This window comes from Zeugodacus cucurbitae, chromosome 3 (assembly GCF_028554725.1).
Source record: "Zeugodacus cucurbitae isolate PBARC_wt_2022May chromosome 3, idZeuCucr1.2, whole genome shotgun sequence".
In the NCBI taxonomy this organism is placed as follows: domain Eukaryota; kingdom Metazoa; phylum Arthropoda; class Insecta; order Diptera; family Tephritidae; genus Zeugodacus; species Zeugodacus cucurbitae.
The window spans coordinates 15,375,745-15,400,559 of record NC_071668.1 but is presented as its reverse complement, the minus strand read 5'-3'; the positions used below and the strand labels follow the sequence as shown (position 1 = coordinate 15,400,559).

At 34.5% G+C, this 24,815-nt stretch overlaps 6 protein-coding genes and 1 long non-coding RNA gene across 11 annotated transcripts; 3 read left to right on the top strand and 4 right to left on the bottom strand.

The window, feature by feature from the left end:
- Positions 1-831: 831 nt before the first annotated feature.
- On the bottom strand, positions 832-3,888 carry LOC105218343 (sorting nexin-2). Its single transcript, XM_011193882.3, has 8 exons — positions 3,545-3,888; positions 2,861-2,982; positions 2,634-2,788; positions 2,283-2,452; positions 2,109-2,225; positions 1,589-2,032; positions 1,376-1,528; positions 832-1,313 (listed from the first exon to the last, which is right to left on the bottom strand). Exons 1-8 carry the CDS (start codon positions 3,707-3,709, stop codon positions 1,263-1,265), a joined length of 1,377 nt encoding a protein of 458 aa, XP_011192184.2. The 5' UTR covers positions 3,710-3,888; the 3' UTR covers positions 832-1,262.
- An 852-nt stretch (positions 3,889-4,740) lies between these two features.
- LOC105218344 (trypsin delta) lies at positions 4,741-5,644 on the bottom strand. The gene has a single exon (XM_011193883.3). It carries the CDS (start codon positions 5,586-5,588, stop codon positions 4,779-4,781), a length of 810 nt encoding a protein of 269 aa, XP_011192185.1. The 5' UTR covers positions 5,589-5,644; the 3' UTR covers positions 4,741-4,778.
- Positions 5,645-7,680: 2,036 nt separating this feature from the next.
- On the top strand, positions 7,681-10,662 carry LOC105218345 (ras-related protein Rab6). Its single transcript, XM_011193884.3, has 2 exons — positions 7,681-8,046; positions 8,107-10,662. The coding sequence occupies exon 2, from the start codon at positions 8,121-8,123 to the stop codon at positions 8,745-8,747; it is 627 nt and encodes a 208-aa protein (XP_011192186.1). The 5' UTR covers positions 7,681-8,046; positions 8,107-8,120; the 3' UTR covers positions 8,748-10,662.
- An 887-nt stretch (positions 10,663-11,549) lies between these two features.
- On the top strand, positions 11,550-14,017 carry LOC105218346 (uncharacterized). The gene is made up of 3 exons (XR_008470295.1): positions 11,550-12,386; positions 12,925-13,014; positions 13,361-14,017. It is a non-coding gene; the product is annotated as an uncharacterized LOC105218346 (long non-coding RNA).
- Positions 13,765-17,451, bottom strand: Tars_3 (threonine--tRNA ligase 1, cytoplasmic). 4 transcript variants are annotated; one of them, XM_011193886.3, is made up of 5 exons: positions 17,335-17,451; positions 16,241-16,298; positions 15,677-16,110; positions 14,944-15,614; positions 13,765-14,879 (listed from the first exon to the last, which is right to left on the bottom strand). In XM_011193886.3, the coding sequence occupies exons 2-5, from the start codon at positions 16,287-16,289 to the stop codon at positions 13,964-13,966; spliced, it is 2,070 nt and encodes a 689-aa protein (XP_011192188.1). In that variant the 5' UTR covers positions 16,290-16,298; positions 17,335-17,451; the 3' UTR covers positions 13,765-13,963. The 4 variants fall into 4 exon arrangements, with proteins under 4 accessions (XP_011192188.1, XP_011192187.3, XP_011192189.1 ...); XM_011193885.3 differs by lacking the exon at positions 17,335-17,451 and adding an exon at positions 16,994-17,328; XM_011193887.3 differs by lacking the exon at positions 17,335-17,451 and adding an exon at positions 16,473-16,822.
- Positions 17,452-17,794: 343 nt separating this feature from the next.
- On the top strand, positions 17,795-21,847 carry LOC105218349 (uncharacterized). The gene is made up of 3 exons (XM_011193889.3): positions 17,795-19,462; positions 19,599-20,090; positions 20,158-21,847. Exons 1-3 carry the CDS (start codon positions 18,443-18,445, stop codon positions 20,347-20,349), a joined length of 1,704 nt encoding a protein of 567 aa, XP_011192191.1. The 5' UTR covers positions 17,795-18,442; the 3' UTR covers positions 20,350-21,847.
- LOC105218350 (engulfment and cell motility protein 1) lies at positions 20,333-24,716 on the bottom strand. Of its 2 annotated transcripts, XR_852059.3 has the most exons (5): positions 24,586-24,716; positions 23,159-24,178; positions 22,540-23,091; positions 21,859-22,478; positions 20,333-21,784 (listed from the first exon to the last, which is right to left on the bottom strand). XR_852059.3 is itself a non-coding variant. In XM_011193891.3 (4 exons), the coding sequence occupies exons 1-4, from the start codon at positions 24,695-24,697 to the stop codon at positions 21,979-21,981; spliced, it is 2,184 nt and encodes a 727-aa protein (XP_011192193.1). In that variant the 5' UTR covers positions 24,698-24,716; the 3' UTR covers positions 20,333-21,978. The 2 variants fall into 2 exon arrangements, 1 of the variants encoding a protein (XP_011192193.1); XM_011193891.3 differs by having other exon boundaries at positions 20,333-22,478.
- Positions 24,717-24,815: the final 99 nt, after the last annotated feature.

Genomic DNA, 24,815 nt, shown 5'->3' with positions numbered 1-24,815 from the left:
AAAGTGTTAAATTAATATTCGGATATATTTCAATATTAATTTTAAAATAAAATACCACTTATAATATTAAGAATATTTTTCAATTAAGCTCAAAATTCTAAGTGAAATATGTGCATTAAAGCTATGGATTTCGTAGTGTTCTTTTAATGTCAGTGAAATAGATTCACACGGCGTAAATTCGAGAGGATTAGTAGGAAGCAAGGAAAGTATTCAAAGGCAATCGATCCTTAAGGATGTGTATATGGAAACGCGTATGTGTGCAAATTTGTTGACTTCATTGGATAGATAAAAAAGAGCAATTACAGAATTAATTCACTAAGGTTTGTTAATTCTTACATAAATAAAATTTGTATTTATTTAGACTGCAAAATTACGTTAATGAAGGCTGTACCTTTTCGGGGTAGGTACTCCACTTATGTGTATAAACTTCCAATCCACATTTCTATCGGACATATCACGACTTGCTTACATTGAGTTAACACAAGTCAAAGCCTGACACTGGGTACCATCGGCTAAAAAGTAACCTTTACGTAGACCCAACAGTTGTGGAACAGCATAAGATGACGACATTACTTAGCAAACTTACAATAATACCATTTTAGTTTTAGAAAACGTATATGAGTAATTTTAAATGGAGTTATCATTGGTCGAATATAACATAACATAGTTTAACTCTAAAGTATTGCGCCGGTCAATTATATCAGAAATTGTATATTTGGTTTATCTTTCTATTTTCACACCAAACTCATACCTAAATGTGTGTAAAAGCCCTATAAATAATTTATCATAGTGTAAATTGCATTATTTACAATTTTATTTATTCAATTTGCGTAATTTTTATATATTCATTTATAAATTTTCAAAATATTCTTGAGATATACATACATATTTATGTATAATAGAGCTAACATTTTTATCATGCTGGTATGTTATATTTTAAATATTCAATATTTTTTCTTAACTAACTGAGCACACACTCAATTAATAAGCCTATACATGTATTAATTTTTTTTAACAATTTTTTTTGAATACTTTACAAAAATTATAAAAAAAAATAATATTTAATCAAAAATACTTTGTGGAACGTAGATACACAGAACTTCTGTCCTTTGCTTTTATATGCTATATATAAAAGATTTGTAAAAGCATATCCTGCTTTGATGCGAATTAATTAGTTTTTTACTTTTCATACATATATAAAAGGCGTTTCACACAAGGATTCTGCACTTAAGCGTTTGCTGAGGACGTACACACAGTTTTATTTAAACAATTTCTCGTGCAGACGGTATAAAAGTTTCCCAATATGAAATAATCTGCAAAGAAAAAACATTTTTTTTAATTTTTTTAATATATTTCAATAAATTTTTATGCGCACCTGTTGTTGATGCGCCATCTGATCCTCAATATATTTCATCGTGTTTACTTTGAATTCACGTATTCTGTTCAACTCGAAACGTTCCATTTCTTTTTTAATTTCTGCCGATATATCATCAAACTGTTGTTGGCAGCGTTGCACTTTTGTTTGCCACTGCAATTAAGAGTTGACATCAGTAAAATAAATTACATATATAAATTTTATATTTCAAACCTCTTCAACTTCCTGTTGCGCTTGTTCCAGTTTGTCAGTCCGATTAGCAAGTTCATAGCGACCTCGATTTTCTCGTCGCTTCGACAATTGTAGTTGTGCATGTTGCCAGTTTTGAAATACTTTGACGCGCTCATGAAATACAGATTTAACAGCGCTGAATAGATCGATGTAGTCTTTTACGAATTCTGCCATTATGAAAAAGTCTGAGTTGGCCTGTTCTGAACGCAGCAATTCGATTTTTTCTTCTACATCAGCTAAGTTAGAAAGTGCACGCGACAGGCCGGTGTGCTCTTCACAAGTACTTAGCATGGCCGCCGATTTGGCGACTAGGCCAGTCAGAGCAGATAACTCTTTACGTGTGTTAACAAGAGATTTCAACGCTGAATGCAATTTTTGTAGATTCGCATCCAAATTTTCCACTTCAGTAATTTTCTCATCAAACCACTATAAAAGAGCAAAGAATACAGAATACCATCTTAGTTAATTTAGGTGAAAACATAATATGTAAATTTATGCTTACGGGATCGCTTTCATCCATTTTGTAAGTAATTTTATTAACAGTTTCTCCAACTTTATTGAAAAGACGCATGACACCGGCGCCGCTGAGAGTTGCTGTATTAACAGCACGAGGGAGTTCCTTTGAATAAATCATTGTTAAATATTAATTAAACTACCATTAGACAAGTTTATTTACCTGATCACTTTCCAAGAAATTAATGAAATCGAGATCTACACGCAACATCGGATGTTGGGCTGTACGATTTACATATCGTTGCAAAGCAGCTCTTCGCGTTTCAACCCATTCGGCATTTCGCGGTGCACCGGGCTCCGTTTGTTGTGGACTCATTTTCACTTTAGTGCTACCTAAAACAAAAGTATTAAGCATCTGAAGTTTCTGTTTGCTAATAATAATATTTACCGCCTTGTTTATATATTGATTACAAATGTTATATTAAAGATAGAAATACAATTTTTAGTTTTAAAATTTTCAGTTGTGATTTAGGTATTATTGTAATGTTTTTGTTTGATCATTGTAATTGTTTACCTATAATATTTTTTGATGGTGCTGGTGGGATAATTCTACCAAGTCTTGTATATTTTCCTGACAGTACATCGTGTATTCCTAAAAAGTCACTAAATCTTCTCATTGTACTGAATTCAGAGCGTTTGAATTTCGGAATGTTTGTTTTCGTTGTTACCCTATGGAACATGAATTATATTACATACATATATAAATGAAATATAAAATAATAAATAGTTCTCGATACTCACTTATAAGTAAGATATGAACCTATACCATCACCGACTTTTTGTGGCTCTGCCACCGTTACTTCTATGAAATAGTCACCATTGTCGGTAAGCACATCTTCGAGATTACTTGATGAGATACGGCGCTATAAAAAATAATTGATTTTAAATAAATATCTTACCATAAATCTCCATTGATATGCATTATAACATTTGAGATGTTATGCTTTTTAACACATAATTACTAATATTTCTGCTAAAAGTTACATATGTGTTGATATATTAATCACATTGAGCATAACGAATTCATTGCCCCCAATGAAATTTCATAAGCATTACATATTTGTTGATAAGACTGCTTCATTTACGTCTGTCACAGTGCAAACAAATTACAATTGCTGTTGCACAAACAACAACAACAGTGCTTACATTATATTATAGAATACTACTGCAGATCTCAATACCGGCAAGCATTGTATATGGCAAGTCTACATATGGACGATTTATGAAACTGCAGTAGTGTGAAGTTTCAACTCATATCAGAAATTGATGTGATAAACAATTTAATGCGTATGGAAATTGTCTTATATTTGAGACACCGCCCACTATTTTTGTGAGTCAGTGAGCAATTTCGGACATATTATGATGTTCGGTTACATTAAAGGATATATACATTATTGAACATTTAAAATGTAAAAGTGTTCTTACATGAATTTCACTTGTTGGTGTTATGGCAAATAAATCGTTGTCGACAGAACCAGGTGCTGGAACCTCTTCTTCCTCGTCATCCTCTGCACCTGAGGCACTGCCGTTATTTATGTCCACATCAGCGAATTGTTTCTGAGCATCAAGAATGTTCTGTTCATCGGCCATATTTTACTATTTGGTGTTAGATTGTTAGCAACAAAATATTAAATTTACAAAATTAACTACTTTATTTAATATTATGGTGGGGAGAAACTCCAAATATTAGTTTTATTGTACCACCCAAAAACACAAAGAATGCAAATGCAAAATTAACATTTGTCAATTCGACGGCTCAACTGTGTGGATAAAGCAGTTCATTATTTAAATATGGTTGCCAGGCTACAATTTTCATTGAGTAATTCATTCGATATCCTCTTGTTTATACCGAATACAAATCCGATAATTTATAACTAAAATAATTTTATTTTTTATATTTCAAATTCGATTTATTTAAATTTAATTAAATTATTCAACATTGTTGTCATCCAAATACACGCGCGCGCATTTATTACTATTATTTATTGATACGTTGCGAAAACGTGTGAAATCGGATAATACTTACGTCAGCCTCTCCATACAACGGCATCGCCCACTTTCAGGTGAAATCTCGTACATCCGCAAACACCCGTTCAATTTCAAGACCATTTTTACATACCCTTGGCATCCTGAATGTTTTGAAAATGGCAATATAGGTCTATAACCACGCCCACTACCCATAGGCCCGTATTTAATTCCATTCGATTAATTGACATTACAATAGATAAATAAAACCCCAAATATCATACCGGAATGAAATTTCGTCCACTTTTCATATAAAAATAGTAGGTTATATCTTTTCAAGACCTTGAATACGAAATTTCAAAATTTTAGTGCTCAAGACTGACTATCGATCAATTCATTCAAAATCTTCCTGAAACATACATATGCACATATTTTCCAGAAGAATGTGCTAAAGATGGATAAATTGGGTGTGGTACTTTCCCTGGCCTCATATATCTAATATAGTGATTCCGTAATTCCGATTCTCTGGTATTTTAATATAACATTGATTTGGTCCAAGTATGTCATAAAAATTGTGTTTGATGTTTTAATATAAAAGATAAGAACCCTTGTTAGAAATAAATATTGTTTATTTTGTTTTTTTTTTTTTTTTTGCATTTTATTAAAGTTATAAAAATCTATAAATTTTCAAATATTACGATTTTTGATGGGACGAAATCCATGAAATAAAATCTGACACCTGAACGTAAACAGATGGCGAATTGGGTTGCCCACACGGTAGCTTTCCCCATGAAACAATACCAATTAGAATAGTTTTACCATTTTGACTTTGCACCAAAGGACCTCCCGAGTCAGATGTACAAATTCCAACTCCTCCTGTTAGCGGGCCCGTACATATATTTGTAGAATGTACATCCAAACCTTTAGATCCTAGTGCTGTAACGCATGCCGATTCGCTGATTATTGGTATATTTTTAGCCACTTGCAACACACTGGGATACGATGGTACTGAAGTTGTCGAAATCGATCCCCAACCATATAAATCCGCATTTCCAGTTGGCACAACACCAGATGATGGTAAACTTATTGCCTTAACTGCATTCGTCCAACTAAAAGCTGTCGCTGTATACACCAGACCAATGTCATAAGGCGCTATACCGCCGGTATAAAGATCATGCATCACATACGATTTTATTGCAACCTTTTGCGTGGTACTTCCTGCGCCATTAACATTGTTGCTGCCAGCGATGAGCTCACTGCTTAGTACTTGCGTTTTTGAGGTCAAACAGTGGGCTGCCGTCAGTACCCAACGAGTATTCAAAATACTACCCGCACAATAATGTACACCCTTCTGTTGAAACGAGACAATATAAGGCGCTGCTTGTGCTGCTGCTGCAGTGCCTCCTACAACGCGTCCACACACTAGGTTTTCCGTTGGAGTAAAACTGAGTGCGTGTTGACAAAAAAGAACGAATGCCAAGATCAAAGAACAGCGTACCGCCATTATAAATAGTTTGAAGTTATAAACGCAACTGATCGCGGAAAGCTTTATTGACCATATTTCTACTTTTATAGTATATATGCAATTACGATATATTTATATATATATATATATATTAATTTAAATTTTTAAATTTTCTACAAAATGAATGTATGTGTGTACATACATCTATTCATATTTTCGTATTTCTTTGTTTTGCATTGTGCGAATACGTATAATAACAAGAAAAGTCCACTATCTTATCATACTAAATGCAGAGTAAATACTTACCGATAATCGCCTCAATACAACTCAACTAAAACATTTAAATTTTTTATTACCCCCGAACTGCAAACTTTCTGCTCTTACGTTACTCTCACAACATGCGCTCTTCCATAGCAGCAACAGTCGTTAATTGTTTTCTCCACTTACTTATCCGTACTTAGAAAATGTGGGAAGGCAAAGTTTTTTTCAAAATCAAAATTTAAAGTTCCAATTCCTTATTCGTTACATCAACCTATAAATGTTCCTTCGCTAGAATTGTGTCGCGTAGTTCCCCAACGTTGCTAAAAAATAAAGCTAAATATGGATCGCCAATAATTACTAGCGAAATGAACAATTTTTTTTTAATACTTCATCTTGCTTCATAAGAACTGATCCAAGCAGCTTTTATAAAATTAATTTCAATCATTAAGCTAAACAATCCAAATTCAGTGCAGTGTACGTGATTTGTTGACCACAATTTGGTTGGCTGTCAATAAAGGGTTAAAATCGGTATATACCTTCCCTTAGCCTGCCAAAATGTTGCAATAAATTATTAGCATTGTTATTGTGGTCTTTTCATCATATATATCAGTTAGTATTAGAGTTATCTAATTAAAAATGTACGATAATTTTAAACTTATGTGCTTTAGTGTCGCAAATTTATGACATCAATATAATAATTTTCAGCCCTCTGGGCTACACTTTATTCAGGCTGTATGAATCATGTGCCATATGTTCTACCAGTACTATTATGTCGAATATACTCATTGTTGTTAGTCATATGACTTTAATTTTAAAGTCTTCGCAAATAAAAAAATCTTATTAAAACAAAAAGATAATATAGTCTATGTCTTAAGTTGTTATATTAAAAAATAATATCTAATAACAAATTATAAATTATATACACTCACAGCAATTTGTAAAACTTGTTTTCCCTTATTAGTGGATTCTAACATTTAAACCTAATCGAGATCTCCATAGGGTACATCTTAAATATTGTGCAGTTTGGGGTCTTTCAACCCTAATGCCGCCAAATGTTAACTGTGAGGTACAACCACGGTAACAAAGGAATAACAAATCTCACATCGGAGTTTCTTTGTAAATTCTTGGAATCTGTGAAGTTTTTTAACGATATTAATATATGTGTAAATATAAAAGGCTGTTATCTTATCAATCCAATTCGTACTAAAAGTCATTAGATAAGAAAGCGGAATCCAATTTTTAATTTATTCATTACTTTATTAATATCCGCCTTGCCAAGCTATTAATTGGAAATCGGAAGATTGCGGGAAAGATCTGAACGACCACAATAAAATGAAAAAAAAAACATTTATTTTTATATAAATATAGCTTTGTATATAAAAGTGCATACATGTAATGACTAATTAATATTATTATTTCATTTATTTTAATTATTTCAGATCTGTAAAACAATTTTGTTAAATTGATTTTAGTTCGTAGCTTTGTATCTATATGAAATAACTAATTAATATATTTGCCCAAAATTTAAGAAATAGTCCAGATACTATGCTATTATTAATTCATTTTAACGGTGTATAATATTGCAACTCGACAAATAATAGATATTAGCTGAAGAATTTAATTGTAGGCAATATTACCAATGGGCACTGCATAATTTTATACTTGGCAAGAGTTATTCGGATAATTAGATTGAAAATCTGGATAATTAATACAATAATTGAATTTTACTTCTTGCCGTTTTAATAAAAATATAAATTTTATACATATTTTCAATCCAAATCAAGTAGTATTTTCCATAAATTATTTTAGGAAAATGGTAACCCTTTTTGGAAAAAGAAAGAGAAGTGAAATTATTATTTTCCTATTTGACAGTTTATTAACACGACACATGTCGGTAAAGTAGTGCAAATCAAACGTTATAGAAAGATTGCTGACGGTGACTAATGAAAAAGCGATCGAAAAAGTGTAGGTGAAAATTATAAAGCTATATATTGCAAATTAATTACAAAAAATACGCGTAAAATAATTTAGGAGAAAAACAAATCATCAGCGGTAATAGTCGTGTGAAAAAAGTTTTTAATAGTGCATTAAAAATAAAAAACCCAACCCAAAGCAAAGAGGTCAGCAGTGAGAGAAAAAAAAAGAAAGCAAGTACGCCAACGTCGACGAAGACAAGTGCAAGAAGAATACGTAAAGGAGTGAACTATAAGCAACATATTAAGAAGGGGCTATAAAGGTGATATATTTAGTGCAGAAGGAAAAATAAACTAATTAAGTAATACAATCATTTACACAGCTTATATTTAAATAATGTCATCCGGCGAGTTTGGTAATCCCCTGCGCAAATTTAAGCTTGTGTTTCTTGGCGAGCAGAGTGTCGGTAAGACTTCGCTGATCACACGCTTCATGTACGATAGTTTCGACAATACTTATCAGGCGACAATTGGTATTGATTTTCTTTCGAAAACCATGTACCTTGAAGATCGAACCGTACGACTGCAATTATGGGATACTGCCGGTCAAGAACGATTTCGCTCACTTATCCCATCATACATTCGTGATTCTACTGTAGCGGTTGTTGTCTACGATATAACAAATACAAATTCTTTCCACCAAACATCCAAATGGATTGATGACGTTCGTACGGAACGAGGTAGTGACGTCATAATCATGTTAGTGGGCAATAAGACAGACTTATCGGACAAACGACAGGTGTCCACCGAAGAGGGTGAACGCAAAGCAAAGGAACTGAATGTGATGTTTATCGAGACGAGTGCGAAGGCCGGTTATAATGTAAAGCAGCTTTTTAGACGTGTAGCGGCTGCGTTGCCCGGAATGGATTCGACAGAAAATAAACCCTCGGAAGATATGCAAGAGGTTGTGCTGAAGGATTCACCAAATGAATCAAAGGACCCCGAGGGTGGATGTGCCTGCTGAAGAATCAACGAATATAGTGAACGATTTAATAAATTAATAAAAACAATTATATAATTATAGCAGTCTAGAGCACTGAATGATAATTTAACAGTATGATGACGATGTAGAAAAGTATAAAAAGGCTTAAGAAGAGGAACACAATTTTATGTTTAAGTTTATTTATAACGTAAATAAAACTAAAATCGATTAACTGAATAATCAACTGATCTTTATGATGGAGATAGTAGGCGCATAAAAGCATTTAATATATATGAGTAAATATGATATCATTATATTACAACTAGTACTGAAACGGTCTTAAGAACAATTGCTAAACCCAAAGCTGAAATTGTTAAGCGTGTTGTAGAAAAGATCGGTTGGTAGTTGGTGGGATTAACTGACAGTTGTGTGCATAGGAATAAAAAAATAACATTAATATAAAAAGAAGCATTTAAATAATTGTGAATCATAAAATTATTTACATACATATTTATATAGCTTAAAATATTGTGTAATGATCATAAACATGCCTGCTTACTTTATATTATTTAATATATATAATATGCAAATGCACCTGACACTTACTTACTGACGTTATAAAATTGTTAGAAATTTAAAGAGCCGTAGCACTTTAATACACCCACATAAAGTGCATTTGCTACTTCAATAGACACAATTTCGCCGAGTTTGTATTTGTTAAAAATTATTTAACTTATATAATTCATGCACAGAATCGCTTTATGCTAATTTATAAAGACCAAGCACATAATTTGTACACTTCAAATTTCCTTTTTTCAATCAATGATTAATTTGAATTATGTTAAGTCTCTCAAATGTAACGTCTGTGTACTTATTTGTTTATAGTCATTCTCATAATATATTTACATATATATATAATATTTGAAACAGATAAATTAGAATGAAACGAAATGGTGTGCACAAATGGAACGTAAATAATATTTAGTTTTCTATTAAGAATCAACTAAATTTGACAAGTTCTGCAAAGTGTTAACAAAAAATGAAGCACACGAGCTTTATTGCATAAAAAATAGCTAATTTGTTTATATCGACGGTATTATTTATGCATATTATGTGAACTTGTATGACCTGCAAAATTTTTTACAAACATACATAGATATTTTAAATAGATGAACTTACAAACATAACTTTTGAACTTATTTAACATTCCTGTTTATTTGCATGCAGGTGCATTGTTTGTATTATTTAATTTGTATTGATGTAAATCAAAACATTCATATCTTCTAATACTCCATTAAGTTCATTTTCTTGGGCGTACACATACATATTTATATTTCTTTTGAAAAAATAAGTGATGAATTTTATATGTGCTAATGTAATGTTATCTATTGAATTTCAAAGTTGCCACAACCATAAATTACAGAATCCGCTTCGATCTGCTCTTAATATATAAAAGTTCAATTTCGCAAATATTTACATAAAATGCTCAGTGCGTTCGGTACTCGATTACTCAAATATTTTAATATGCGTATCTGTCTTTTATATTCATCGTCACAGGCCTATCGCAATTAAAAATTAACAGTTAAATTTAATATTTTTGGCTGCTTAGTAATTATTAAGTTATCTTTTTTGAGATGGCAGGAGAGAGTAAAAAAATTACCAGACACTTATTTATCAGTACCTGCTGTTTGTTGCTATTCATATTTTTTACTTCCTGTGTTCTTTATATAAGTTCTGCAAACTATATTTAGACTACTAAAATGCATTCGAAAACAAAATGTATCAATATGTAGGTTTGCTCACCGGCTACCATTGTGTGTTCAAGCATATGAGGATTAGAGAAATGTCTCGCTTAAAAATACAAATAACAAATTACACATTACATACCGACAGTCACATTACTTTTAAATACGCATATTCAGAACTAACACAACTAAAAATTAAAAAAAAAAAGAAATCAAAAAGGACAACAAAAAAAACGAAATTATTTAAAAATATAATAAAAAAATTGGGTCATCCATCTTATTATCAATGGTATGCAAAAAGCACATTATACAATTTGACTAGCTTTGAATTAATGGCCGCCAAAATTAAATTTCTAATGCAGCTTAAAAATAAAATTAATGAAATTTTGAGATTGCGATCATTGTAGTAAGCAGCAACAAATAACTAACACAAATGACGTTTGTATGAAGAAATTTAAAGTAAAAGTAAATTAAACATTTTAAGCAAATTACACATTAAGTTAAAGCATTTGAATGATCAGTGGAAATTGCACTTGCTACGTGAAAATATTTTTAAAGGAATAACATATTTGCAATAAAGTTTTTTGAAATAATCTAGTTTGTAATTTTGTGGCGTACGTGTGTACATGTAAGTAAAAGAGTAAACAAATGTGAAGTCGTAGAAGAAACAAGAGGGAGAGCGAATCATTTTTATTTCGTATTTTATTTATTTTTTTTTTTTTTTTGTATTTGTTTTAAAGAATTTAAATCGTAAGAATCCCACATATTTTCCGTGCTTGTGCATTTGGTGTCATTTAACAATATTTACAGGTTGTGCTGTTCGAAAACATATTTGTGTAGTTTTTATTAACTATAATTGTAAACAAGACGTTACCAAATTTATTTGATTTTATTCGTTAAAGTTGATATAAATATATTTGTTTGTATACAGAATTTCTAGGAGATTACTATCAAATTGTTGATGATGAAAAGTACTTCGCATGAAAAAAATGGGAATTATGGACAGGGGTTTCTTGGCGAAATTTATGTATAAATTTTATTGATTGTTGCAATTTATTCAGCTAGATAAAGTAAGTAAAATCATTCATTTTCTCATTCAATTACTATTGCAGTCGACTGCGGCGTTGTCGCCGCGTTAAATTTCATTTATAAATTGCCGATTTGCACTAGGCGCCCAGAAATGTGCAGTAGGTGGATGAGAAAATTAAATACAACATGTTGCATGTGTATTACTGCGAACATGTTGTAAACAGTTTGCTTCAAACAATCGGCTAAATTACAATTTTCTATTTTATGAAAATCCCACGTCAACTACCTGGCGTCCATAAAAAGCAGCAATGTGCTTGCTTCACATTTTGTCGGCAGGACTTTGTTGCTATTTCCATATGCCCATATGCATTCCGTGAGTCCCACAACAACACGTCTCCTTGTAAGAATAATAAAAACAAAAGGAGAACGAAACGTAAAATTATTTTTGCTAAAAATTCCAAAGACTAGTGAAATTGTTTTTGCTAAAAATTCCGATGATCTATTTAGTTAGTTGTTATTGTACACCAGGCGACCGCATAATGTGCATACTGATCATAGGGTGGCCTGCTGCACATTGTTTTTGCTAAACGCATTTCGCGGCCGCCTGATGTACAATAACAACTAACTAAATAGATCATCGGAATTTTTAGCAAAAACAATTCCTCTAGCCTTTGGAATTTTTAGCAAAAACAATACTAGGAGCCTTGGGAATTTTTAGCAAAAACAATTTTACGTTTCGTTCTCCTTTTGTTTTTATTATTCTTACAAGGTCACTTGTTGTGGGAGTCACGGAATGCATATGGGCATATGGAAATAGCAACAAAGTCCTGCTGACAAAATGTGAAGTAAGCACCATGCTGCTTTTTATGGGTGCCTGGTAGCTGGCGTGAGATTTTCATAAGGTGAGGTAAGACAGTAATGCACATAGATCAACGGAATTTTTAGCAAAAACAATTTCACAAGGCTGCGGAATTTTTAGCAAAAACAATACTATTAGCCTTAGGAATTTTTAGCAAAAACAATTTTACGTTTCGTTCTCCTTTTGTTTTTATTATTCTTACAAGGAGACGTGTTGTTGTGGGAGTCACGGAATGATTATGGGCATATGGAAATAGCAACAAAGTGCAGGCGACAAAATGTGAAGAAAGTACCATGCTGCTTTTTATGGGTGCCTGGTAGCTGGCGTGGGTTTTCATAAGGTAAAAATGGTAATTTTGCTGATTGTTTGAAGCCAACATGATCGCAGTAATGCACATGCAACATGTATGAAAGCAACATGCTGGTCTTTATGGGCATTTTGCTAATTTATTTATGTGTGTAACGATTATCATGTGCATTATGCGGTCGCCTGGTGTACAATAACAACTAACAAAATAGATCATCGGAATTTTTAGAAAAAACAATTTTACGTTTCGTTCTCCTTTTGTTTTTATTATTCTTACAAGGAGACGTGTTGTTGTGGGAGTCACGGAATGCATGTGGGCATATGGAAATAGCAACAAAGTGCCTGGTAGCTGGCGTGGGATTTTCATAAGGTGAGGTAAGGCAGTAATGCACATAGATCATCGGAATTTTTAGCAAAAACAATTCCACATGCCTGAGGAATTTTTAGCAAAAACAATTTTACATTCCATTCTCTTTTTGTTTTTATTATTTTTACAAGGAGACGTGTTGTTGTGGGAGTCACGGAATGCATGTGGGCATATGGAAATAGCAAAAAAGTGCCTGGTAGCTGGCGTGGGATTTTCATAAGGTGAGGTAAGGCAGTAATGCACATAGATCATCGGAATTTTTTGCAAAAACAATACTAGGAGCCTTAGGAATTTTTAGCAAAAACAATTTTACGTTTCGTTCTCCTTTTGTTTTTATTATTCTTACAAGGAGACGTGTTGTTGTGGGAGTCACGGAATGCATATGGGCATATGGAGATAGCAACAAAGTGCAGGCGACAAAATGTGAGGCAAGCACCATGCTGCTTTTTATCGGTGCCTGGTAGTTGACGTGGGATTTTCATAAAATAGAAAATTGTAATTTTGCCGATTGTTTGAAGCAAACTGATTACAACATGTTCGCAGTAATACACATGCAACATGTTGTATGTAATTTTCTCATCCATCTACTGCACATTTCTGGGCGCCTAGTGCAAATCGGCAATTTATAAATGAAATTTAACACGGCGACAACGCCGCAGTCGACAGAGCAGCCGACTGCAATAGTAATTGAATGGGGAAATGAGTGATTTTACTTACTTTATCTAGCTGAATAAATTTTAACAATTAATCAAATTTATTTTAAAAGATATTTTATTGAATAAAGTAGATTTCACAAATATTTTAATGCGAATAGTTTTAATTTGAATTTGCAAACACTTTCAAAGCATTCAATTATAATTTGCAGAGGTAATACAAATAGCAGGAAAATAAATTATTGGAACCCAGTATCTTCTTCATCTTAGTGCTGGTATACTTTTTCGTCTCATCGACCTTAGAAGCTATCTTCGTTTGTGATGAATTCATCACGTATTTTATTCAGCTTGGTTATCAAATCCTTGATTGAGACTTCGCCATGCACTTTGTTGTCGCGTGTGCGCACATTCACCGTGTCGGAGGAGCGCTCCTTTTCACCCACCACCAGAATGAAATTGAATTGCGCCAGTTGAGCATTACGTATTTTCTTATTCAAGGTATCGCCAGCATCTGTATCAGCTTCGGCCATAAATCCAGCTGAATGCAACTGGTCACGTACAGACTGTGCGTACTCATCGAATTGTGGACCAACGGGCACAACCATCACTTGACGTGGCGACAACCAGAATGGCCATTTACCAGCATAATTTTCTGTAAGAATAGCAATCATACGCTCTACCGAACCGAGAATAGCACGATGGATTATGACCGGTCGTTTCTTTTCGCCATCATCGGCGATATAACTCAAATTAAAACGCTCTGGCAACTGGAAATCCAATTGTATAGTAGCACATTGATGAGCACGCTTCAGTGCATCCATAATGGTAATATCAATTTTTGGGCCGTAGAAAGCGCCATCACCGGGATTTTCTTTCCAATCCATTCCGAATTCATCCAAAGACTCGGCGAGCGCCTTCTCAGCAGCGTTCCATTGTTCCAACTCGCCAAGATACTTTTCTGGACGTGTCGATAGAACGAGATTGAATGAGAAACCGAATATGGTGTATACGTGACGTAAGAAATCCAAACAACCCTTCATTTCGTTCTTTATCTGTTCGGGTGCGCAGAAAATATGCGCATCATCTTGTTGGAAACGACGTACACGTGTAAGCCCAGTAAGTGCACCAGAGAGTTCATTTCGATGCAATACACCGAAATCAGCCATACGTAGAGGTAATTCTCTCCATGATCTGTTGCGGTTGTCGAAAATGAGACTGTAATGAGAGACGTGCTTTGAGTATCGATTGTAATAATTATTAAGAAATCAATCTCACTTACCAATGCCCTGGACAATTCATCGGTTTAAGTGCAAACTTCTCTTTCTCCACTTCGAATGAGAACATATTTTCAGCATAGTGCTGCCAATGACCCGAAGTCATCCACAGTTTTGAGTTAAAGACATTTGGTGTAATGACTTCTTGGAAACCACGTTTTCGATATTCTGATTTTATGAATGTCATCAGTGTGTTATATATGTGTGCACCTCGTGGTTGGAAGAAGCACGATCCTGGTGATAACTCATGGAAGAAGAACAATTCCTGTTCTCGACCAATTTTACGATGATCACGTTTAGCTGCTTCTTCTTGTATCTTTTCCCATTCCTTCAACTGTTTGGGGTCAGGGAATGAAATGCCATAAACTCTTTGCAAGGTCTCGGCGTCAGCTTTGCCTTCCCAATAAGTAGATGAGTTTTTGGTAACTTTCAAAGCTTTAACTTTGCCAGTATGACGTACATGAGGACCACGACAAAGATCAATAAGTGAACCACACTTGTACACGGTGGTAGTCTCCGTATTGACTTTCTCGTTTAAAATGCGTACTTTGAACTCATTGTACTTAAACATTTCCAATAAATCGGCCTTTTTCAATTCCAAACGTTCGAATGGTTGTTTTTCTTTAACAATCTGCTTCACGAGACCTTCCATACTAGAATAATCGTTGGTAGAAATCTATAATGATATATGAACATATAATTATGTGCTTAATAAACAGATCATTTAAGCTCACTTACACCATCGCCATCCAAATGCATATCATAATAAAAACCATTATCAATTGGTGGTCCATAGCATAAATGCCCACCATATATGCGCTCCATAGCTTCGCCCATGATGTGCGCTGAACTGTGCCAAAAAACAGCTTGAGCCTCAGGATCGTCAAATTTCAGAAGCTGCAAATTGCAATCTTCCTCAAGTACACGATCCAAATCCCACACTACACCATTAATTTTCGCCACAACGGTATTATCAGCCAGACCCTGGCTAATACCTTTCGCAACATCGTAAGGTGTGGTCTCCCATGAGGTTGCATCTACTTGCTTGCCATCGGGCAAAGTTACCTTAATAGGCGTACGGGTTTTGGCAGCCAACTCAGCTTCACGCTCGACCTTCAATTTTTCCCAGAGCACATTACGCTCTTCGATATAGCTTGGCCATGGATTTAATTCTGAAATTATAATGTTATTATACAAGAGGAAGTATATATTTGTAAAGCAAGTAGACAGTGAGAAAAATCAATTCCACATTTTTGATACACATAGACAGATAAATTGATTTTCATTTAAAATATTACTAACCTTTTTTGCCGGCTTCAGCAGGTGCGTTCTTTTGTTTCTCTTTCTTCATTTTTGTAACCTAGAAAAGTTAAACAAATTTTTTATTCCACTTGGTTTATAAAAACATGTATCTATATCTAACTGAGAAGGTGTATGAGTTAGGTTTTCTTAAAAAGTAAGACAATAAACCGACAGCACAAGCTTTTAACTATAGTAACATATTTTTGTTATTATTTTTGTATAAACAACGTACAAGTAGCCAGAAATACTTTAGTTATTACGTGGTCTCTTCTTTTGCAATGAATGTTAATTATTGAATTAATTGTTTCTGTTTGTCAAAGATATCTTTGCCACTTCACCTAATTGCTTTCACTGCCAACCTGGCTTTTAGATATTTTTTTGTATATATATAAATTGACTGATGCAATCTTCTGCCAGTTTAGATGAGTTCGTGGTGTACAACGTCAAACGCAATTGTACTGAAAATAAAGTTTTAATTCTCCTCTCTCTTTTTAACGCTCTACGCCGCAAAATTTTGACACACAATCTTTTTTGTTATGAAATATTTCTAAAAATTTAAGTATGAATCATGCGCATGCACCACGCGGCTATTAGCTTGAAGACATATTACATGTTATTGGCTTTTGACTTCAGCGCAGGCAAAACAACAAAAAATATGTGAATGATTTTCAATTGTTTCAACACCATTGCATATGTACTAGATATATATAGGACATGTATATATGTATATTATGCTAATTTTTAGACACCGACCAATGTTGCATAGCGCCGACAGAAGGTCTCTTGTGGTGGTCCGCTTCTTTGAAGGATGTTAGTTTTGTTGCTTTTTGCGTCTAATAAATACCCTAGTCGTTGGCGTACAAAATCTGTGGAATTCGCATGCTCATTTTCTATTTTATCACTAACACCAACGAAGTATGGTTGCGATTTGGTAACTACGGCAATGTGGCATTGAGCGAGTAGGTGTCTGATGCCGGGTATCATAAAATAAGATCTTGGCACACCAGTCACTTGTACAATATTATACATAATTCAAGCACTTCACTAAGCTGCAAAAGCGAAGTTTATCACAAATTAACTATAATTAAACATGCCTCGATAATATTATCCAAAAATTAAGCTCCTGCACCACGTTTCACCAAATCCCGTTGCAACGAAAACTGTCAAAAGTGAACTATACGAATAGTGATGCCATACCAAGTAAAACGATGTGTTGGCTTAAAAACAAAGACTTTAATAAATTGAAGTATTTAATACGTTTATATATATTGAGGGTTTATTTCAACTTATATATAATTTTTTATGGATATTTAAAAAGGGTTTGATTTATATATAAGTATTTTAACTATATTTACAAAGTTTTGTGTTTGTTATATAGCGGTGTAGAGAATTTGAAGAAATTGCATACTTTTAGGCGCAAAAAAAATTAACAAAGAAGTGTGCATAATGCGTACGGGCCGTTGTATATGTTTGTTTTATACACATGTACGAGCATAGGTACCTTTATCTTTATATCCGATCCTAGGTTAATACGAAAATTTTATACCGTTAAAAAAGAAACTTCAGCACAGTTTTCCACTTTGTAATCATATAATGTAAATGTATATCAATGCAAACTCAAGAGAGTGGTAGTAATAATATTTTCATGCTCTTTGAGCATACACAAAACATTTCATTTATTCACGTTCATTACTTATTTTACTTGTTGTTGTTGCGTTACTCTCAAATACCCCTACCAACTGTCAAGGACTATTACAACTGAAAAGCTGTTCAGTTGAATATTGATTTCTTTTTGACTCAACCTAACATTATATCCTCTTGGCTCCACGGTGGAAACATTCTAGCAAATTCCCTTACTATTTTAAAAATATTATTTTTTAATTCTAACCAAAACCAGTAATTTAATCCCAAAAGCTTACATTTGAAATAACAATAAAAGTGAACACTTGCGTAATACAAATTGAATAGTTGGGAGTTTTAAGTTTCATAAAATCAAGTGCAAAGCGTAAAGCATACAAGATTTCTCATCTACTTGAGAATCCGCTCCATCAATCGCCTTCGGCTTCGGGCACTGTGATTGTGGAGAGAACGGATTTTTATAACGTGGCCAGCGGCGACATCATCAGAACGCAGCACAGCAAAGTGCACCCTAGTCCGGGGGCCGCCCGCAGTGTGTGGGCGTTGCCCCTGACATCATGTAACATGGTCGCTGAAGAGGATAGCGCCGCCAACACGGAAGAACGTCCGCACTCACCACCGTCATTACGACGCGGTGTACGTAGCGGTGTAGGTGTGAACAATGTTGGCGGCAGAGTTGGACACACCGCTGCCGGAGATGGCGCCATCGATGACCATGATGATAGCAACATACTGCTGTTCGAGGGCATTGACGGTGCTATGGCACATTTGGATGATATATTCGATGTGATCAAGAATGGCGAAGTATGTGATGTGGAAAATTTGGTGGAGAAATTCGGTATAGAATGTTTGTCGGCACGTGATAGACACGGTTATACGCCGGGTCATTGGGTGGCGTTGAATGGCAATGTTGAAATGATGCGTTATTTAATCGAACGCAATGCACCAGTTGATCTACCTTGTTTGGGTACACAAGGTCCACGACCCATACATTGGGCGTGTCGAAAAGGTCATGCGGCTGTGGTGCAAGTGTTGTTGCAGGCTGGTGTTGCCGTAAATGCGGCGGATTTTAAGGGTCTAACACCGCTAATGAGCGCCTGTATGTATGGCAAGACAGCAACGGCTGCTTACTTGCTCGGCATGGGTGCATTAAATCATCTAACGGATATAAATGGTGACACCGCTTTGCATTGGGCAGCCTATAAGGGTCATGCCGATCTCATGCGCTTGCTAATGTACTCTGGTGTTGAGCTACAGAAAACGGATAATTTTGGTTCGACGCCATTACATTTGGCTTGCCTTTCGGGGAATATGACCTGTGTACGATTGTTGTGTGAGAAATCCAATATGGATTTAGAACCGCGTGACAAGAATGGTAAAACACCGATAATGTTGGCGCAGGCACATCAACATCAGGACATTGTGCGTTTGCTTTATAACGAAGTTAAGAAAAAATCACGTTGGATTCCGTCGATTTCAGAAATTTGGGGCTGGTTATTTGGTGGAGCTGGCGATTCAAAGGGCCCGCTGCTACTATTTCTATTCTCAGTGTTATTATGGGGATATCCAATGTATATGATAAGGGTAAGATTTTAATGATAGATATTATTCACATCATTTCGCTAATATATACCGCAACATTTGTTTTTGTTGTTTTTGTATACCTTTAAAGACAATTATCTAAATTTATTTCATTTATATTTTTGTATACCTTTTCAAGGCTATACCAATTACCTGGAACATACTGCGTCGCTCACATTACTGTTTCATCTATTGGAATGCTGTCATGTGGATCAGTTGGGTCATAGCGAATCGCCGTGATCCCGGCTATATACCGCTCAGTTCGGACGCTTACTATCGCGCCATCAAACAGATACCGTATTTTGATAAGTTGAAAAAGCGCAACGTTATATTGACGCGCCTCTGTCATAGCTGTCGTTGCTTGCGACCGTTGCGTGCCAAACATTGTCGCGTGTGTAACCGTTGTGTATCGTATTTCGATCATCATTGTCCGTTCATTTATAATTGTGTGGGCTTGCGAAATCGTATGTGGTTCTTCTTGTTCGTGCTTTCAGTGGCTGTGAATTGCTCGTTTACAATTTACTTTGCCTGTTACTGTGTAATGATTGAGGGCTTTACATTGCTCTATGTGTTGGGCTTGTTAGAGGCGGTGGTCTTTTGCGGACTCGGTTGGATATTGACTTGCACTTCGGTATGTTGTAACACATATGTAGATGACATGCAGATTTCTATTTTATATTCTTTATTTTTCGGCACAGATCTTACATGCCTGCATGAATTTGACTACGAATGAGATGTTCAACTATAAACGTTATCCATATTTACGTGACAAACGTGGACGTTATCAGAATCCATTCTCACGTGGACCCATACTGAATTTATTGGAATTCTTTGTCTGCCTACCCGATCGGATTGATGAAAATGATCTACTTATGGAGGATAATATTTGATTGAAAACTTAGGTACGCGCTCATGCGCGGCGCCGTAAAATACCAGCACATGGATAATAAATAGCTTAATTCAAATTGGGGGGCGGGCTTATAAGAACCCCTCCAGGCAACTAAATGCACACCGAACGGAAGATGGCTATTTAGCTTAAATATAAATTCACTTCACGGCTTAAGTCTACAAAGCATTATTACAAAAAAAAAACCAAAACGAGAATGACTGCAAATTTGTGACGACTTATGTGGCGTATATTGTTCCGAAGAAACTTGAAAAACAAATTTAAAGGAAATTCAGCGTTGCAAGATGTACGAAATAATAATTTTTGTACTGAAATTAACACCGAGATCGTCTAAATCCCCTGTTCTGGTTATCAATCAAAAACAAATTTCAAGCATTACTTGAAATAAGAATAATATTATGGATTAACACAGCTGTTTTGGAACGAATAATCGCTTAGTACAATTTTCGAGAGATTTTAAAGCGAAAATCAACACATTATACAAATTTGTCTCATTTGTTTTATCTATACAAAATTTATTTGTTTAGCGCAAAATTATTTTATTAATTTGAAAGAGTGCACCAAGATGTTACAGCTATTATCTTTACTCGGTTCATTATCAAATTGTCTAGACTAATATGACATAGGAAAATTGCTAATTGAATACATTAAGTAAATGTATGAAACAACCATAAACGAAAGACTTTATTGGAAAATTATTTAAATATTTCGTTTCAAAGTGCTTTCCAACGATTCTGATCGATGTGACCGAAACGAACCGGATTTGTCTTACAAAGAACATATTTCAAAAAAAAAAAAAATTGTTACAAATTAATTATAAATTGTTTGTAGCCTTTATATTGTGTAACTTAATGTACGGTGTTACGAATAGCGCTAGAAATAAGATTAACATTCCTAAACGCAGTATATCATAACAGCCTTATCAATAACTAATACTGAGAAAAAAAAAAAACGAAATTTTCTTGAAAGTATTGATGTTACCAACAATGTAAATTGCTAGAAAATTAATAAAAAGCAATAAAAAAGTAGTTGTATGAACTCGCCTAGCACCCAAATACTCCCCATAGCAGTAAAAAAAAGTTTCGCATAATGCTATTTTAATGGTTTTAAATTCATAATATGTTGTATTTCAAAAAAAGAAAATGCATACTAGCATACTATGTCTAGCTTAAAGAATGTAAAAATAAATATATATAGTTTGTTGTTCACACGAAAGCTCTAGTGGCATAATCGTAAATAAAAATATTGCATATTATGGAAAAATACAAATAACTATTATTTATATAATAATTTGTTAGATACTTTTGTTCATTTGACTCAAATAGTACTCAAATTTCTTGCTTTTTTATTGTATTTTTGGTTGTAGTTACTTGTAGATTGGTATAAAATATTATACAAGTCCCGCTACAAAGGGACACCTACAAACGACATACATATAAACATAGAAAACAATACATACAAATTGTTAATATTGTATTAAATTTAGACTTACTTTACTTTGGCATGTTTTTCGAAAAAGATCCTCCGATTTACTTATGTATTTGTGTTATTATCAACACAACATCAATACATACAACACATACAATCATGCAAGGCACACAAAACACCTTTTCTAACTCTCGAAACAGAAATCATAATTTTCTGGATCTTCCGGTATTGGTGGTGGATCTTTGCTAATGTCCACACCTTCAGTATCCAGCAAACGTAATTTGATTTCCATCGACAATAAAGTGTCGAAATCTTCTTTCATTTGTTTACTTGTCATCTGCAGACCCAGTAAAGCATTTATACCATCTGTCCAATAGTGAAATGTGGTCTCATCTGGCGCTACAAAATCCAATGTAGTGTTCTCACCACAATCGATCGTAATGGAGAATGCCAGATTGCCGGCATTTTTGCGTGTGCGCATTTCTTTCATATGTGGACAATCCTTGCCCTCGAGTAGCTGTTTTATGTCGATAACGGATTTTTTGTTAGTGAGTTCTTCGAGCGTTGGCACGGTCTTCTCGTCACAATCACCATAATGTATAACCTTATGATTGGGTGAGAGACGAGCATACCAAAATTTATCTTTGGAACGTGTGCCGCGTGAGTATTTGGAAAATCGTGTGCCTATATGACAGTTCATTAATTATTATATTATAAATATCAATTAAATAACAATTCAACTTACCTTCTACCAAATAGGATAGACGCTGCTGTTTAATTAAATCGAGTATGTGTGGTGAGATCTTTTCTTTCAACTTGACAATAGCCGAGGCTGTGGAATCGCATTCCTCTTTTGAGATGCGTTCCTGTTGACGTAAATTAGTGATCGTTTGATAGGTGAGTAGCGCAATTTTGGCACGAAACTCTTCCAGATTCTCCGGGCGTTCCTTGAGTGTGCGTATTATTTGCTCACGCACTACGCTGAATACTTTTTGAAAATCTTCCGCGGTGGCGCGCATATCTTTCCACGTACGATTTAACGTTATAATACAAATGCAAAAGAATTCCTCGAATGGATGATCGTGCGTAAAGAACATTGGTTGAAAATCTGCCGATTGTTCTGCTGGCGGTTCACCAATACGCAGTATATCGCAAAGCACCTTTACCAATTCAATGGAGGTGCGCCCAAAAGGACACTCATGTTCGTCCGCACGACATGAGTTTTCGTGTACGATTTTTGTATACTGTTGTGTGTAAGTGCGTGCAAAGTACACCATGCAATCTAATGCCAAAATACCTAAATGTGTGTGAGAGCGCATAATTTAGTAAACTTGTGTATATGCATATATTTTCTAAAGACTTACCTGGTGGTGTTTCAATAAAATCCTGTGCCGGATTGATATCGCACTTGAAACCCAATTTCTTATAGAATTGCGAAAAATTTACATTGCCACCACCGGAACCGCTGCCACCGCGTCGCAAATGCTCTTCTCCTACTCCCAATTGACCGGAGTAATCGTCGAAGGCAATGCGTCGTAATTCTTTGATTTTATCGTGCGCATCCTGATCCTGTGCATTCATTTTCATGCGCATTCGTTGCTCCAGCAAGCCCAAAGTGAGTGTTTGTAAGACATACAATTGATGCGTCATTTCCATTTGACGCCCCGATGCATTGCCTATCAATGCCAAACGGTATGGCTTTGCGCTAATTGTATGCGCAATCTGTCGCTTGCGTGCTTCATCCGCCTTCATGAACAGCGCATTGATTAACGCTATGGCATTCTGTTGTGTTGTTGCCGAATTCGCATCTTGCAATAGACGTAGTAGATCTTGTAGCGTGACATCCTTTTCGACTAATGCATATTTACTGCTATTTTGCACAATATTCTCCAAATTGGAAAGTGCACTTTGCGTACATTCTTTTGGAAAATGTTGAAAGTTACAAACAATATAAATGTTCCGTTGTATGAATGTGCTTTGCAATATTTCCCAAGAAATCGTATCATGCTCCATTAGCTCGACGAAGCTTTGCAAACTGTATTTTAGTATGTCGTCATCTTTTTGTGAAGTATCTTCTATCATCTTGATGATAATACCTAGACCTTTTTCTTTGATGAATTCCATAGCGAAAGTATGATCTTTGCTAAGTGTTGCAAGTTGTTTCAAACATTTCGTCTTCTCCACAATAGACCCCGAGCTTAATGATTCGAGTGTATCGTTCGCGGTTTTCGATGGCGAATAGGACAAATGTAATACTGAACCGTTTTTGATTTCATTGCGATTTTTCTCGGTGACATATTTTTGATTGTTCACATCACAAAATTCTAGCGCATAATTTTGTGGATCAGCTATATCCCAATAGCTGCAAATCTCTTGGATTTTACCTGTAAAAAAATAAAAAATATATATATTTTATATTTATAATATGAAAGAATGCATTTGCTTCTGTATTATATTTTATGTGCTTTTGTTTGTTTATATCTATATCTGTAATTGTATCTGTTTGTTTATATCGAAATTAACATAAAACGAGTGAACGTGCTGGTACTTATTAAACACATATCAATATGCAGGTATGTAACTGATAAATAAAAGGTCTCTATATTGTCTGGCTGCCATTACTTTGTTTCCTGTTGTGGGTGCTGCATTCGAAATGAAAACTACCATGTTTGCGGAAGGGCGTTGGCCGCTTTATTTGTCTGGCATATATTTTTTTCCCACCCAGTGATTCGTCAAAGTTTTTACCATAGCGTTTTATGCAAACATTGCAGATTTTTTCATAAATATTTACCAGTTAAAGGTTGTCGCTGATCCAAACATATTAGTTGCGGCACATAGTTCTCCAACTCCACAGCAATTTTCACAATGTGTGCATCTTTGACCAGCGTTTTTTTCGGTATCATATTTACGATAGCTAAATAGCCCTTCTTTCTGAATATTTTTACGAATTAATTATTAATTCTCAAATATATAACAACGCACTAAATTGTTTGTTAAAAAATTAACAAGTATTAATCACTT

Bases quoted from the DNA above. Each gene is read 5' to 3' on its own strand.
- LOC105218343 (XM_011193882.3), bottom strand. From the start codon at position 3,709: ATGGCCGATGAACAGAACATTCTTGATGCTCAGAAACAATTCGCTGAT. The intron at 2,983-3,544 runs GTAAGAACACTT...TATTTTTTATAG, and splicing joins CACCAACAAGTGAAATTCAT to CGCCGTATCTCATCAAGTAA. The intron at 2,453-2,633 runs GTAAACAATTAC...CTTTTGTTTTAG, and splicing joins ACCATCAAAAAATATTATAG to GTAGCACTAAAGTGAAAATG.
- LOC105218344 (XM_011193883.3), bottom strand. From the start codon at position 5,588: ATGGCGGTACGCTGTTCTTTGATCTTGGCATTCGTTCTTTTTTGTCAA.
- LOC105218345 (XM_011193884.3), top strand. From the start codon at position 8,121: ATGTCATCCGGCGAGTTTGGTAATCCCCTGCGCAAATTTAAGCTTGTG.
- Tars_3 (XM_011193885.3), bottom strand. From the start codon at position 17,269: ATGTATAATATTGTACAAGTGACTGGTGTGCCAAGATCTTATTTTATG. The intron at 16,111-16,240 runs GTTAGTAATATT...TTATAATTTCAG, and splicing joins TGCTGAAGCCGGCAAAAAAG to AATTAAATCCATGGCCAAGC. The intron at 15,615-15,676 runs GTAAGTGAGCTT...ATATCATTATAG, and splicing joins TGCATTTGGATGGCGATGGT to ATTTCTACCAACGATTATTC.
- LOC105218349 (XM_011193889.3), top strand. From the start codon at position 18,443: ATGGTCGCTGAAGAGGATAGCGCCGCCAACACGGAAGAACGTCCGCAC. The intron at 19,463-19,598 runs GTAAGATTTTAA...TACCTTTTCAAG, and splicing joins ATCCAATGTATATGATAAGG to GCTATACCAATTACCTGGAA. The intron at 20,091-20,157 runs GTATGTTGTAAC...TTTTCGGCACAG, and splicing joins GGATATTGACTTGCACTTCG to ATCTTACATGCCTGCATGAA.
- LOC105218350 (XM_011193891.3), bottom strand. From the start codon at position 24,697: ATGATACCGAAAAAAACGCTGGTCAAAGATGCACACATTGTGAAAATT. The intron at 23,092-23,158 runs GTAAGTCTTTAG...ACACACATTTAG, and splicing joins TTTTATTGAAACACCACCAG to GTATTTTGGCATTAGATTGC. The intron at 22,479-22,539 runs GTAAGTTGAATT...ACTGTCATATAG, and splicing joins TCTATCCTATTTGGTAGAAG to GCACACGATTTTCCAAATAC.